The sequence below is a fragment of the Oncorhynchus nerka genome, linkage group LG9a, assembly GCF_034236695.1.
Source record: "Oncorhynchus nerka isolate Pitt River linkage group LG9a, Oner_Uvic_2.0, whole genome shotgun sequence".
NCBI classification, from domain to species: domain Eukaryota; kingdom Metazoa; phylum Chordata; class Actinopteri; order Salmoniformes; family Salmonidae; genus Oncorhynchus; species Oncorhynchus nerka.
This window is the reverse complement of record NC_088404.1, coordinates 6,274,495-6,288,804: the sequence shown is the minus strand read 5'-3', so window position 1 is coordinate 6,288,804 and position 14,310 is coordinate 6,274,495. Positions and strand designations below refer to the sequence as shown.

Here is a 14,310-nt window from a genome sequence, read left to right as displayed (position 1 = left end):
GTAAGGGGGATGAGGTAATAATCTGGTCAGGTAGTAGACCCTGTTAGGTAAGGTAATACTCTGGTCAGGTAGTAGACCCTGTTAGATAAGGTAATACTCTGGTCAGGTAGTAGACCCTGTTAGGTAAGGTAATACTCTGGTCAGGTAGTAGACCCTGTTAGATAAAGGGGATGAGGTAATAATCTGGTCAGGTAGTAGAGCCTGTTAGATAAGGGGGATGAGGTAATACTCTGGTCAGGTAGTAGACCCTGTTAGATAAGGGGAATGAGGTAATAATCTGGTCAGGTAGTAGACTCTGTTAGATAAGGGGATGAGGTAATAATCTGGTCAGGTAGTAGAGCCTGTTAGATAAGGGGGATGAGGTAATAATCTGGTCAGGTAGTAGACCCTGTTAGATAAGGGGATGAGGTAATACTCTGGTCAGGTAGTAGACCCTGTTAGGTAAGGGGGATGAGGTAATAATCTGGTCAGGTAGTAGACCCTGTTAGGTAAGGTAATACTCTGGTCAGGTAGTAGACCCTGTTAGGTAAGGGGGATGAGGTAATAATCTGGTCAGGTAGTAGACCCTGTTAGGTAAGGTAATACTCTGGTCAGGTAGTAGACCCTGTTAGGTAAGGGGGATGAGGTAATACTCTGGTCAGGTAGTAGACCCTGTTAGGTAAGGTAATACTCTGGTCAGGTAGTAGACCCTGTTAGATAAGGTAATACTCTGGTCAGGTAGTAGACCCTGTTAGGTAAGGTAATACTCTGGTCAGGTAGTAGACCCTGTTAGATAAGGGGGATGAGGTAATAATCTGGTCAGGTAGTAGAGCCTGTTAGATAAGGGGGATGAGGTAATACTCTGGTCAGGTAGTAGACCCTGTTAGATAAGGGGGATGAGGTAATAATCTGGTCAGGTAGTAGACTCTGTTAGATAAGGGGATGAGGTAATAATCTGGTCAGGTAGTAGAGCCTGTTAGATAAGGGGGATGAGGTAATAATCTGGTCAGGTAGTAGACCCTGTTAGATAAGGGGATGAGGTAATACTCTGGTCAGGTAGTAGACCCTGTTAGGTAAGGGGGATGAGGTAATAATCTGGTCAGGTAGTAGACCCTGTTAGGTAAGGGGGATGAGGTAATAATCTGGTCAGGTAGTAGAGCCTGTTAGATAAGGGGATGAGGTAATAATCTGGTAGTAGTAGAACCTGTTAGATAAGGGGATGAGGTAATAATCTGGTAGTAGTAGAACCTGTTAGATAAGGGGATGAGGTAATAATCTGGTCAGGTAGTAGAGCCTGTTAGATAAGGGGGATGAGGTAATAAACTGGTCAGGTAGTAGACCCTGTTAGATAAGGGGGATGAGGTAATAATCTGGTAGTAGTAGACTCTGTTAGATAAGGGGATGAGGTAATAATCTGGTCAGGTAGTAGAGCCTGTTAGATAAGGGGGATGAGGTAATAATCTGGTCAGGTAGTAGACTCTGTTAGATAAGGGGATGAGGTAATAATCTGGTCAGGTAGTAGACCCTGTTAGATAAGGGGGATGAGGTAATAATCTGGTAGTAGTAGACTCTGTTAGATAAGGGGATGAGGTAATAATCTGGTCAGATAGTAGAGCCTGTTAGATAAGGGGGATGAGGTAATAATCTGGTCAGGTAGTAGAGCCTGTTAGATAAGGGGGATGAGGTAATAATCTAGTCAGGTAGTAGTAGTAGTTAGCGGCAGGGTAGCCTAGTGGTTAGAGCGGTGGACTAGTAACCTGGAAGGCTGCAAGTTCAAACCCCTGAGCTGACAAGGTACAAATCTGTCGTTCTGCCCCTGAACAGGCAGTTAACCCACTGTTCCTAGGCTGTCATTGAAAATAAGAATTTGTTCTTAACTGACTTGCCTGGTTAAATAAAGGTAGAAAATAAATCTATGGCTGACTACACACACTAATTTCATGACATGGACTCAAGCCGTAGAGATACAATACAAATGTTCTATTTAATTCTGTGCACACGGCATAAACTGCATCATATACAGGCAACGGCCATAATTACAGACTCATTAACTGATCCTGCATGACTACGTTGGTAGAGCGCGGCTACGTTGGTAGAGCCTGGCTACGTTGGTAGAGTGGCTACGTTGGTAGAGCATGGCTACGTTGGTAGAGTGGCTACGTTGGTAGAGCATGGCTACGTTGGCTACGTTGATAGAGCGTGGCTACGTTGGTAGAGCGTGACTACGTTGGTAGAGCGTGGCTACGTTGGTAGAGCGTGGCTACGTTGGTAGAGCGTGGCTACGTTGGTAGAGCGTGACTACGTTGGTAGAGCGTGGCTACGTTGGTAGAGCGTGACTACGTTGGTAGAGCGTGGCTACGTTGGTAGAGCGTGGCTACGTTGGTAGAGCGTGGCTACGTTGGTAGAGCGTGTCTACGTTGGTAGAGCATGGCTACGTTGGTAGAGTGGCTACGTTGGTAGAGCGTGACTACGTTGGTAGAGCGTGACTACGTTGGTAGAGCGTGACTACGTTGGTAGAGTGGCTACGTTGGTAGAGCGTGACTACGTTGGTAGAGCGTGGCTACGTTGGCTACGTTGGTAGAGCATGGCTACGTTGGTAGAGCGTGGCTACGTTGGTAGAGCGTGACTACGTTGGTAGAGCGTGGCTACGTTGGTAGAGCGTGACTACGTTGGTAGAGCATGGCTATAGAGCGTGGCTACGTTGGTAGAGCGTGGCTATAGAGCATGGCTACGTTGGTAGAGCATGGCTACGTTGGTAGAGCCTGGCTACGTTGGTAGAGCATGGCTACGTTGGTAGAGCGTGGCTATGTTGGTAGAGCATGGCTACGTTGGCTACGTTGGTAGAGCGTGGCTATGTTGGTAGAGCATGGCTACGTTGGCTACGTTGGTAGAGCGTGGCTATGTTGGTAGAGCCTGGCTACGTTGGTAGAGCCTGGCTACGTTGGCAGAGCATGGCTACGTTGGTAGAGCATGGCTATGTTGGTAGAGCATGGCTACGTTGGTAGAGCATGGCTACGTTGGTAGAGCATGGCTATGTTGGTAGAGCATGGCTACGTTGGTAGAGCATGGCTACGTTGGTAGAGCATGGCTACGTTGGTAGAGCATGGCTACGTTGGTAGAGCATGGCTACGTTGGCTACGTTAGTAGAGCATGGCTATGTTGGTAGAGCATGGCTACGTTGGTAGAGCATGGCTACATTGGCTACGTTGGTAGAGCATGGCTATGTTGGTAGAGCCTGGCTACGTTGGTAGAGCCTGGCTATGTTGGTAGAGCATGGCTACGTTGGTAGAGCATGGCTACGTTGGTAGAGCATGACTACGTTGGTAGAGTGGCTACGTTGGTAGAGCATGACTACGTTGGTAGAGCGTGGCTACGTTGGTAGAGCGTGGCTACGTTGGTAGAGCATGGCTACGTTGGTAGAGCGTGGCTACGTTGGTAGAGCGTGACTACGTTGGTAGAGCGTGACTACGTTGGTAGAGCATGACTACGTTGGTAGAGCATGGCTATAGAGCGTGGCTACGTTGGTAGAGCGTGGCTATAGAGCATGGCTACGTTGGTAGAGCGTGGCTACGTTGGTAGAGCGTGACTACGTTGGTAGAGCGTGGCTACGTTGGTAGAGCGTGACTATGTTGGTAGAGCGTGACTATGTTGGTAGAGCGTGACTACGTTGGTAGAGCGTGACTACGTTGGTAGAGCGTGGCTACGTTGGTAGAGCATGACTACGTTGGTAGAGCATGGCTATAGAGCGTGGCTACGTTGGTAGAGCGTGGCTATGTTGGTAGAGCATGGCTACGTTGGTAGAGCATGGCTACGTTGCTAGAGCATGGCTATGTTGGTAGAGCCTGGCTACGTTGGTAGAGCCTGGCTATGTTGGTAGAGCATGGCTACGTTGGCTACGTTGGTAGAGCATGGCTATGTTGGTAGAACCTGGCTACGTTGGTAGAGCCTGGCTACGTTGGTAGAGCATGGCTACGTTGGTAGAGCATGGCTACGTTGGTAGAGCATGACTACGTTGGTAGAGTGGCTACGTTGGTAGAGCATGACTACGTTGGTAGAGCCTGGCTACGTTGGTAGAGCGTGGCTACGTTGGTAGAGCATGGCTACGTTGGTAGAGCATGGTAGAGCGTGGCTACGTTGGTAGAGCGTGGCTACGTTGGTAGAGCATGACTACATTGGTAGAGCGTGGCTACGTTGGTAGAGCGTGGCTACGTTGGTAGAGCGTGGCTACGTTGGTAGAGCGTGACTACGTTGGTAGAGCGTGGCTACGTTGGTAGAGCGTGACTACGTTGGTAGAGCGTGGCTACGTTGGTAGAGCGTGGCTACGTTGGTAGAGCGTGGCTACGTTGGTAGAGCATGGCTACGTTGGTAGAGTGGCTACGTTGGTAGAGCGTGACTACGTTGGTAGAGCGTGACTACGTTGGTAGAGCGTGACTACGTTGGTAGAGTGGCTACGTTGGTAGAGCGTGACTACGTTGGTAGAGCGTGGCTACGTTGGCTACGTTGGTAGAGCATGGCTACGTTGGTAGAGCGTGGCTACGTTGGTAGAGCGTGACTACGTTGGTAGAGCGTGGCTACGTTGGTAGAGCGTGACTACGTTGGTAGAGCATGGCTATAGAGCGTGGCTACGTTGGTAGAGCGTGGCTATAGAGCATGGCTACGTTGGTAGAGCATGGCTACGTTGGTAGAGCCTGGCTACGTTGGTAGAGCATGGCTACGTTGGTAGAGCGTGGCTATGTTGGTAGAGCATGGCTACGTTGGCTACGTTGGTAGAGCGTGGCTATGTTGGTAGAGCATGGCTACGTTGGCTACGTTGGTAGAGCGTGGCTATGTTGGTAGAGCCTGGCTACGTTGGTAGAGCCTGGCTACGTTGGCAGAGCATGGCTACGTTGGTAGAGCATGGCTATGTTGGTAGAGCATGGCTACGTTGGTAGAGCATGGCTACGTTGGTAGAGCATGGCTATGTTGGTAGAGCATGGCTACGTTGGTAGAGCATGGCTACGTTGGTAGAGCATGGCTACGTTGGTAGAGCATGGCTACGTTGGTAGAGCATGGCTACGTTGGCTACGTTAGTAGAGCATGGCTATGTTGGTAGAGCATGGCTACGTTGGTAGAGCATGGCTACATTGGCTACGTTGGTAGAGCATGGCTATGTTGGTAGAGCCTGGCTACGTTGGTAGAGCCTGGCTATGTTGGTAGAGCATGGCTACGTTGGTAGAGCATGGCTACGTTGGTAGAGCATGACTACGTTGGTAGAGTGGCTACGTTGGTAGAGCATGACTACGTTGGTAGAGCGTGGCTACGTTGGTAGAGCGTGGCTACGTTGGTAGAGCATGGCTACGTTGGTAGAGCGTGGCTACGTTGGTAGAGCGTGACTACGTTGGTAGAGCGTGACTACGTTGGTAGAGCGTGACTACGTTGGTAGAGCATGGCTATAGAGCGTGGCTACGTTGGTAGAGCGTGGCTATAGAGCATGGCTACGTTGGTAGAGCGTGGCTACGTTGGTAGAGCGTGACTACGTTGGTAGAGCGTGGCTACGTTGGTAGAGCGTGACTACGTTGGTAGAGCGTGACTACGTTGGTAGAGCGTGACTACGTTGGTAGAGCGTGGCTACGTTGGTAGAGCATGACTACGTTGGTAGAGCATGGCTATAGAGCGTGGCTACGTTGGTAGAGCGTGGCTATGTTGGTAGAGCATGGCTACGTTGGTAGAGCATGGCTACGTTGCTAGAGCATGGCTATGTTGGTAGAGCCTGGCTACGTTGGTAGAGCCTGGCTATGTTGGTAGAGCATGGCTACGTTGGCTACGTTGGTAGAGCATGGCTATGTTGGTAGAACCTGGCTACGTTGGTAGAGCCTGGCTACGTTGGTAGAGCATGGCTACGTTGGTAGAGCATGGCTACGTTGGTAGAGCATGACTACGTTGGTAGAGTGGCTACGTTGGTAGAGCATGACTACGTTGGTAGAGCCTGGCTACGTTGGTAGAGCGTGGCTACGTTGGTAGAGCATGGCTACGTTGGTAGAGCATGGTAGAGCGTGGCTACGTTGGTAGAGCGTGGCTACGTTGGTAGAGCATGACTACGTTGGTAGAGCGTGACTACGTTGGTAGAGCGTGGCTACGTTGGTAGAGCATGGCTATAGAGCGTGGCTACGTTGGTAGAGCGTGGCTATAGAGCATGGCTACGTTGGTAGAGCATGGCTACGTTGGTAGAGCATGACTACGTTGGTAGAGCGTGACTACGTTGGTAGAGCATGACTACATTGGTAGAGCGTGGCTACGTTGGTAGAGCATGACTACGTTGGTAGAGCATGGCTATAGAGCGTGGCTACGTTGGTAGAGCGTGGCTATGTTGGTAGAGCATGGCTACGTTGCTGGAGCATGGCTACGTTGGCTACATTGGTAGAGCATGGCTATGTTGGTAGAGCATGGCTACGTTGGTAGAGCATGGCTACGTTGGTAGAGCATGGCTACGTTGGTAGAGCCTGGCTACGTTGGTAGAGCGTGGCTACGTTGGCTACGTTGGTAGAGCGTGGCTACGTTGGTAGAGCGTGGCTACGTTGGTAGAGCGTGGCTACGTTGGTAGAGCCTGGCTACGTTGGTAGAGCGTGACTACGTTGGTAGAGCGTGGCTACGTTGGTAGAGCGTGGCTACGTTGGTAGAGCGTGGCTACGTTGGTAGAGCGTGACTACGTTGGTAGAGTGGCTACGTTGGTAGAGCGTGACTACGTTGGTAGAGCGTGGCTATGTTGGCTACGTTGGTAGAGCATGGCTACGTTGGTAGAGCGTGGCTACGTTGGTAGAGCGTGACTACGTTGGTAGAGCGTGGCTACGTTGGTAGAGCGTGACTACGTTGGTAGAGCATGGCTATAGAGCGTGGCTACGTTGGTAGAGCGTGGCTATAGAGCATGGCTACGTTGGTAGAGCATGGCTACGTTGGTAGAGCCTGGCTACGTTGGTAGAGCATGGCTACGTTGGTAGAGCGTGGCTATGTTGGTAGAGCATGGCTACGTTGGCTACGTTGGTAGAGCGTGGCTATGTTGGTAGAGCATGGCTACGTTGGCTACGTTGGTAGAGCGTGGCTATGTTGGTAGAGCCTGGCTACGTTGGTAGAGCCTGGCTACGTTGGCAGAGCATGGCTACGTTGGTAGAGCATGGCTATGTTGGTAGAGCATGGCTACGTTGGTAGAGCATGGCTATGTTGGTAGAGCATGGCTACGTTGGTAGAGCATGGCTACGTTGGTAGAGCATGGCTACGTTGGTAGAGCATGGCTACGTTGGCTACGTTAGTAGAGCATGGCTATGTTGGTAGAGCATGGCTACGTTGGTAGAGCATGGCTACGTTGGCTACGTTGGTAGAGCATGGCTATGTTGGTAGAGCCTGGCTACGTTGGTAGAGCCTGGCTATGTTGGTAGAGCATGGCTACGTTGGTAGAGCATGGCTACGTTGGTAGAGCATGACTACGTTGGTAGAGTGGCTACGTTGGTAGAGCATGACTACGTTGGTAGAGCGTGGCTACGTTGGTAGAGCGTGGCTACGTTGGTAGAGCATGGCTACGTTGGTAGAGCGTGGCTACGTTGGTAGAGCGTGACTACGTTGGTAGAGCGTGACTACGTTGGTAGAGCATGACTACGTTGGTAGAGCATGGCTATAGAGCGTGGCTACGTTGGTAGAGCGTGGCTATAGAGCATGGCTACGTTGGTAGAGCGTGGCTACATTGGTAGAGCGTGACTACGTTGGTAGAGCGTGACTACGTTGGTAGAGCGTGGCTACGTTGGTAGAGCGTGACTACGTTGGTAGAGCGTGACTACGTTGGTAGAGCGTGACTACGTTGGTAGAGCATGACTACGTTGGTAGAGCGTGGCTACGTTGGTAGAGCATGGCTATAGAGCGTGGCTATGTTGGTAGAGCATGGCTACGTTGGTAGAGCATGGCTACGTTGCTAGAGCATGGCTACGTTGGCTACGTTGGTAGAGCATGGCTACGTTGGTAGAGCCTGGCTATGTTGGTAGAGCCTGGCTACGTTGGTAGAGCCTGGCTATGTTGGTAGAGCATGGCTACGTTGGCTACGTTGGTAGAGCATGGCTATGTTGGTAGAACCTGGCTACGTTGGTAGAGCCTGACTACGTTGGTAGAGCATGGCTACGTTGGTAGAGCATGGCTACGTTGGTAGAGCATGACTACGTTGGTAGAGTGGCTACGTTGGTAGAGCATGACTACGTTGGTAGAGCCTGGCTACGTTGGTAGAGCGTGGCTACGTTGGCTACGTTGGTAGAGCGTGGCTACGTTGGTAGAGCGTGGCTACGTTGGTAGAGCGTGGCTACGTTGGTAGAGCCTGGCTACGTTGGTAGAGCATGGCTACGTTGGTAGAGCGTGACTACGTTGGTAGAGCGTGGCTACGTTGGTAGAGCATGGCTACGTTGGTAGAACATGACTACGTTGGTAGAGCATGGCTACGTTGGTAGAGCATGGCTACGTTGGTAGAGCGTGGCTACGTTTGTAGAGCGTGGCTACGTTGGTAGAGCGTGGCTACGTTGGTAGAGCCTGGCTAAAAATGTCTCTGCACCCCATGACAAAATGTGTAGAATTGCAGGAACTTTAAGCTTTAAACCTGCAACATGTTCTCTCTGTCAACAAGAGGGGTGTGCACAGTTAGTGTCATGAACAGTGCTTGTGCCCATAGATGTGGCGGGCAGGGGATTCCCCAATTATGGAAGGGGGGCCTGAGTGAGAAAGTTTGGGAACCTCTAGTCTAACTCTCCTTCCTCTCTAGCCCCAGTGGTCTTGACAGGATGGTCTAGTAACTAACAGTCACTAACTCTCCTTCCTCTCTAGCCCCAGTGGTCTTGACAGGATGGTCTAGTAACTAACAGTCACTAACTCTCCTTCCTCTCTAGCCCCAGTGGTCTTGACAGGATGGTCTAGTAACTAACAGTCACTAACTCTCCTTCCTCTCTAGCCCCAGTGGTCTTGACAGGATGGTCTAGTAACTAACAGTCACTAACTCTCCCTCCTCTCTAGCCCCAGTGGTCTTGACAAGATGGTCTTGTAACTAACAGTCACTAACTCTCCTTCCTCTCTAGCCCCAGTGGTCTTGACAGGATGGTCTAGTAACTAACAGTCACTAACTCTCCTTCCTCTCTAGCCCCAGTGGTCTTGACAGGATGGTCTAGTAACTAACAGTCACTAACTCTCCTTCCTCTCTAGCCCCAGTGGTCTTGACAGGATGGTCTAGTAACTAACAGTCACTAACTCTCCTTCCTCTCTAGCCCTAGTGGTCTATACAGGATGGTCTAGTAACTAACAGTCACTAACTCTCCCTCCTCTCTAGCCCCAGTGGTCTTGACAGGATGGTCTTGTAACTAACAGTCACTAACTCTCCCTCCTCTCTAGCCCCAGTGGTCTTGACAGGATGGTCTAGTAACTAACAGTCACTAACTCTCCTTCCTCTCTAGCCCCAGTGGTCTATACAGGATGGTCTAGTAACTAACAGTCACTAACTCTCCCTCCTCTCTAGCCCCAGTGGTCTATACAGGATGGTCTAGTATCTAACAGTCACTAACTCTCCCTCCTCTCTAGCCCCAGTGGTCTTGACAGGATGGTCTTGTAACTAACAGTCACTAACTCTCCCTCCTCTCTAGCCCCAGTGGTCTTGACAGGATGGTCTAGTATCTAACAGTCACTAACTCTCCCTCCTCTCTAGCCCCAGTGGTCTTGACAGGATGGTCTTGTAACTAACAGTCACTAACTCTCCCTCCTCTCTAGCCCCAGTGCTCTGGAGGATGACGAGGAGGACGAAGGTCACACAGTGGTGGCCACGGCCCGGGGGATCTTCAACTGTAACGGCGGGGTGCTGAGCTCCATCGAGACGGGAGTCAGCATCATCATCCCCCAGGGAGCCATCCCCGACAGCATAGAACAGGAGATCTATTTCAAGGTTTGCCGGGACAACAGCATCCTGCCCCCCCTGGACAAGGAGAAAGGTATTTCTAATGCTTACATGTTTTCTTAGTCATTGTGCCCAGTGGATAGTATATCTCACTTTTGTTTCATCTAGTTGTAGTGCTGCCAACTGAGAACCCTGGGAAAAAAAGAAGAGTTTTGATCTTCTGGTTCACCTCTGACTTCCATCCCTTTCAACCGTTTCCGCCCCGTTTGTCAACATCTTAACATATTCAGAGCAGAAAATAAATATGTCAGTCTTGTCTCTGTCTATTCCATCCAGGAGAGACCCTGCTCAGCCCTCTGGTGATGTGTGGGCCTCACGGTCTTCAGTTCCTGATGCCGGTGGAGCTGCGTCTACCTCACTGTGCGTCTATGACCCCAGATGGTTGGTCTTTTGCTCTAAAATCCTCCGACTCCTCGTCGGGTACGCTGTCCTCTATCTCTGTCCTTTTGGGGGGTTGGGTCAGGGCTTCAGGTGGCTTGTGTGATTGGTTGGGTCAGGGCTTCAGGTGGCTTGTGTGATTGGTTGGGGGATGGGTCGGAGCCTTGTGTGATTGAGGAGGGGTCACCATAGAGTTGGATAGAGGGCACACTTGATAGGGTGTAAACTAAGGAGCAGGGTTGGGGTCAGTTCCAGTCAAGTAAATGGAAATTCCAAGTCAATATTATATATATATATATATATTTTTAATGAATTGATTTCTCAATACACAGAATGAAGAGCTCTTAAATTCAAAAAATGTTTCCATCTTATTTTTAATTTTTTTAAATGTATAAAATCACTTCCTGACTTGTATAAATTGAGATGGAATTGACCCCTGGCAAGGAGAGATCTGGTTCATCATCATCAATCTTTTAAATCATCTCCTGGTTCCAATGCTCCAGTCATTCCATTTGTTTGTCACAACATCACATTTTCTTCATGGGGTTTTGTAACAGTCAGTATTCACCTACTTCGTTATTTCTGACAGTAGTTACAATGTGAGGAATTATGAAATATATTTTTTCTTTTCTTTTCACTAAACATATATGCTAATCCATTTTTAAGGCTTTAAATTTGGTCAGAAGCTGAATATGTACACAGTTCTACAGTTGAGAAAAAAATGACAAAAAAATATTTGAAGTAAGTAGAAGTATTAAGCTATCCGTGGTTTATGTACAGCATCTAAATATATATTTCTCACAAACAACTGATTTGACACAAAATCATCATCGGCATATGCTGTTATTTGCGGCCTGTTACGGCACTCTTAACATAACACTGGGCCTTCAAAACCAATTTAAAGAACCACACACTAAGAAAGACAAATGACTAACCCGACCGACCGATAACTGTTCCTGTTTCTCTAAATCCTCCAGGTGACCCCAAGACATGGCAGAACAAGTCTCTTCCAGGAGACCCCAACTACCTGGTGGGAGCCAACTGTGTGTCTGTGCTCATCGATCACTTCTGAACATAGAGGGAGACAGCTGGCCTGTTACTGAATGTGTTAGATCAGGGGGCAGCCACAGACTGAAACGTTACCCCCACTCTCCTGCTGTTGTGACCCCTTTGTCCTGTTGTCTCCCTCCCAGGCAGCAGGAGGCAGCATTGCTTGACTTGATGAAGTACGAACTTTTATTCTTGAATATATTCTTATGTTCTTGAACTTGAATATTGAACATTAAAGTTGTTTATGGTGCCCCGCCCCTGGGAAAAGTAGGAGGAGTCCCAGTGAAGTGGGAGGAGTCTCAACACAGCATCCTATCCCAGCGCTGTGCTCTCCTTTTCTCACCCACCCTTTTTTTTTTTTTGGTGCTTTAACTAAAGGCTTGCAAAAAATCTAAAACTGTTAAAAACGAAAATATATCATAAAAATGGAACTGTTGTTGGAATGCATGACCAGTGCCACAGACTGACTGAATAATAATCTAATTAAGATTTTTTTCAAAATTTTTAGCAGGTTGCAAGACAGGAACATTTAAAAAAAAAAAAAAAAAATCAAAGATGAGGATCATTTTTTAAATTAATTGAATATTGCAACGGAAATTTTACAACTTACTGTATGCACTCACAAACAGAAAAGTTGGTATATGCAAAAAAGCTTTTTTTGTTTGTGAGGTTGTTTGTGGTCATGCGTTTCGCTCTTAAGGATATCTGAGGACTTTGGAAATGCAGCTGAGCCTCACTCAAGGGTTATGAGGGAACCTTGGTACTGTAGGCATCGTTTAAAACACAACACCATTTTGAAGGTGATACTGAAGACTGAAGTTAATGTATTGGCATTGGGATGCCCCCTTTTGATTGGTCTGTCCATCTTTAGAAGAACTACTGAATGTTTTACATCAATAAAATGTCATTGACTTGATTTGACAAAACTCCTGCAGGTGTCTAGAGATCTATGCATGTGCTTCGACTCAGGTCCGGAAGCCTGCTACTACTAAGTTCAAACACATTAAAAGTCCCATCTTACACTGCAAGCAGTGATGCCTTATCTGCATTTTAACTAAAAAACATCAGATCTTTACGTTTTAGTGATTTAAAAAATTATGGGGGGAAAAAACAAACAAAAAAACAAATTGGAACAAAAGAAATGTAATTTCACTGCATTTTGAACTTGGATTAACTATAATATGAGGCTGATGAAGAGGTCCTGCTTTCTGTTCCTGCTATGCATATTGAAGTTTCAGAGGAAATACTACAAATGGAAAACACTAGAACGTTTAAATTGTGGCTGTATATAATGCTAGCATATGGCCTTGGTTCGCTTTAAATTCACTTTTGTACATCTTTGTCATTTTGTATAAAAAGAGGTCAAAAAAATAATAATTGTTTATTAAAAAAATTTAAAAATAGTGATTTCATTGGTTATGTTTGTATTCTGGTTATACCTACCCTGAGCCTTGGAACTGACCTAGGCAGTAATAAAATACAACTTTTCTACCAACATACACACACACACACACTAGTATTCAAAGGCATTTTTAACAGTCAAATGTTATTCTTATTTACAAAAATAGAAAAAGTGCTCGGTTTAAATACATTTTAAAAGCTCTGTACTTGAGGGGAGCTGTTTTAAGGAGCGGCCCCTCTCCATTTGTGATACTGGAAGCTCAGCTCTATTGAAATGTATTATTTTGTACTAATAGAGGATTTATTAAATGGCACAGCCGTGCTATTTTCGTTTGATATGATAACACTGCTTCACTCTGACACTGCTTCACTCTGACACTGCTTCAATCTGACACTGCTTCACTCTGACACTGCTTCAATCTGACACTGCTTTAATCTGACACTGCTTCACTCTGACACTGCTTCACTCTGACACTGCTTCACTCTGACACTGCTTTTAATCTGACACTGCTTCACTCTGACACTGCTTTAATCTGACACTGCTTCACTGCTTCACTCTGACACTGCTTCACTCTGACACTGCTTCAATCTGACACTGCTTCACTCTGACACTGCTTCACTCTGACACTGCTTCACTCTGGCACTGCTTCAATCTGACACTGCTTCACTCTGACACTGCTTCACTCTGACACTGCTTCACTCTGACACTGCTTCACTCTGACACTGCTTCAATCTGACACTGCTTCACTCTAACACTGACACTGCTTCACTCTTACACTGCTTCACTCTGACACTGCTTCACTGACACTGCTTCAATCTGACACTGCTTCACTCTGACACTGCTTCAATCTGACACTGCTTCACTGCTTCACTCTGACACTGCTTCACTCTTACACTGCTTCACTCTGACACTGCTTCACTCTGACACTGCTTCACTCTTACACTGCTTCACTCTGACACTGCTTCACTCTGACACTGCTTCACTCTGACACTGCTTCACTCTGACACTGCTTCACTCTGACACTGCTTCACTCTGACACTGCTTCAATCTGACACTGCTTCACTCTGACACTGCTTCACTCTGACACTGCTTCACTCTGACACTGCTTCAATCTGACACTGCTTCACTCTGACACTGCTTCACTCTGACACTGCTTCACTGCTGACACTGCTTCACTCTGACACTGCTTCAATCTGACACTGCTTTCTTTTCCCAGTGTGGCTGCAATTTAGTTTTATTTACGTTCAATTTAGTTTTATTTACGTTCAATGCTCCGCCCCTTTGCAACACATTTCTAGATATACCACTGTATTAATAAAATATATTTTTTAAGTAGTGCTTGGTTTGAGACTTCAATCGTGATAAGATAACGCATTGAGTATTATTGAGGGGAGTTTGATTAAGCTGAACCGCGGTGCACCGGGCTATGACGTGAAAGGGGGAAAAACGGTGAGGGAGGAGGGCTCTTTTCAAATGAAACAGTAATCTGCGCTGTCCTCCATCATTCTTAAAATGGAGGAAGTTTGGAACCACCAAGACTCTTCCTAGAGCTGGGCGC

The 14,310-nt window shown here is 47.7% G+C and overlaps 1 protein-coding gene across 6 annotated transcripts in view; it reads left to right on the top strand.

The window, feature by feature from the left end:
* The window catches only part of LOC115123518 (tight junction protein ZO-1-like), a 224,165-nt gene extending 211,408 nt beyond the window's left edge, over positions 1–12,757 (top strand). For 3 of the 6 annotated variants that reach the window (XM_065022266.1, XM_065022263.1, XM_065022269.1), the window contains 3 exons: positions 9,739–9,956; positions 10,199–10,342; positions 11,278–12,757. In XM_065022266.1, coding sequence (XP_064878338.1) covers positions 9,739–9,956; positions 10,199–10,342; positions 11,278–11,372 — 457 coding nt within the window. In that variant the 3' untranslated portion in view covers positions 11,373–12,757. The remainder of the gene's footprint in view (positions 1–9,738; positions 9,957–10,198; positions 10,343–11,277) is intronic. The other 3 variants (XM_065022267.1, XM_065022264.1, XM_065022265.1) reach the window with 2 other exon arrangements.
* Positions 12,758–14,310: the final 1,553 nt, after the last annotated feature.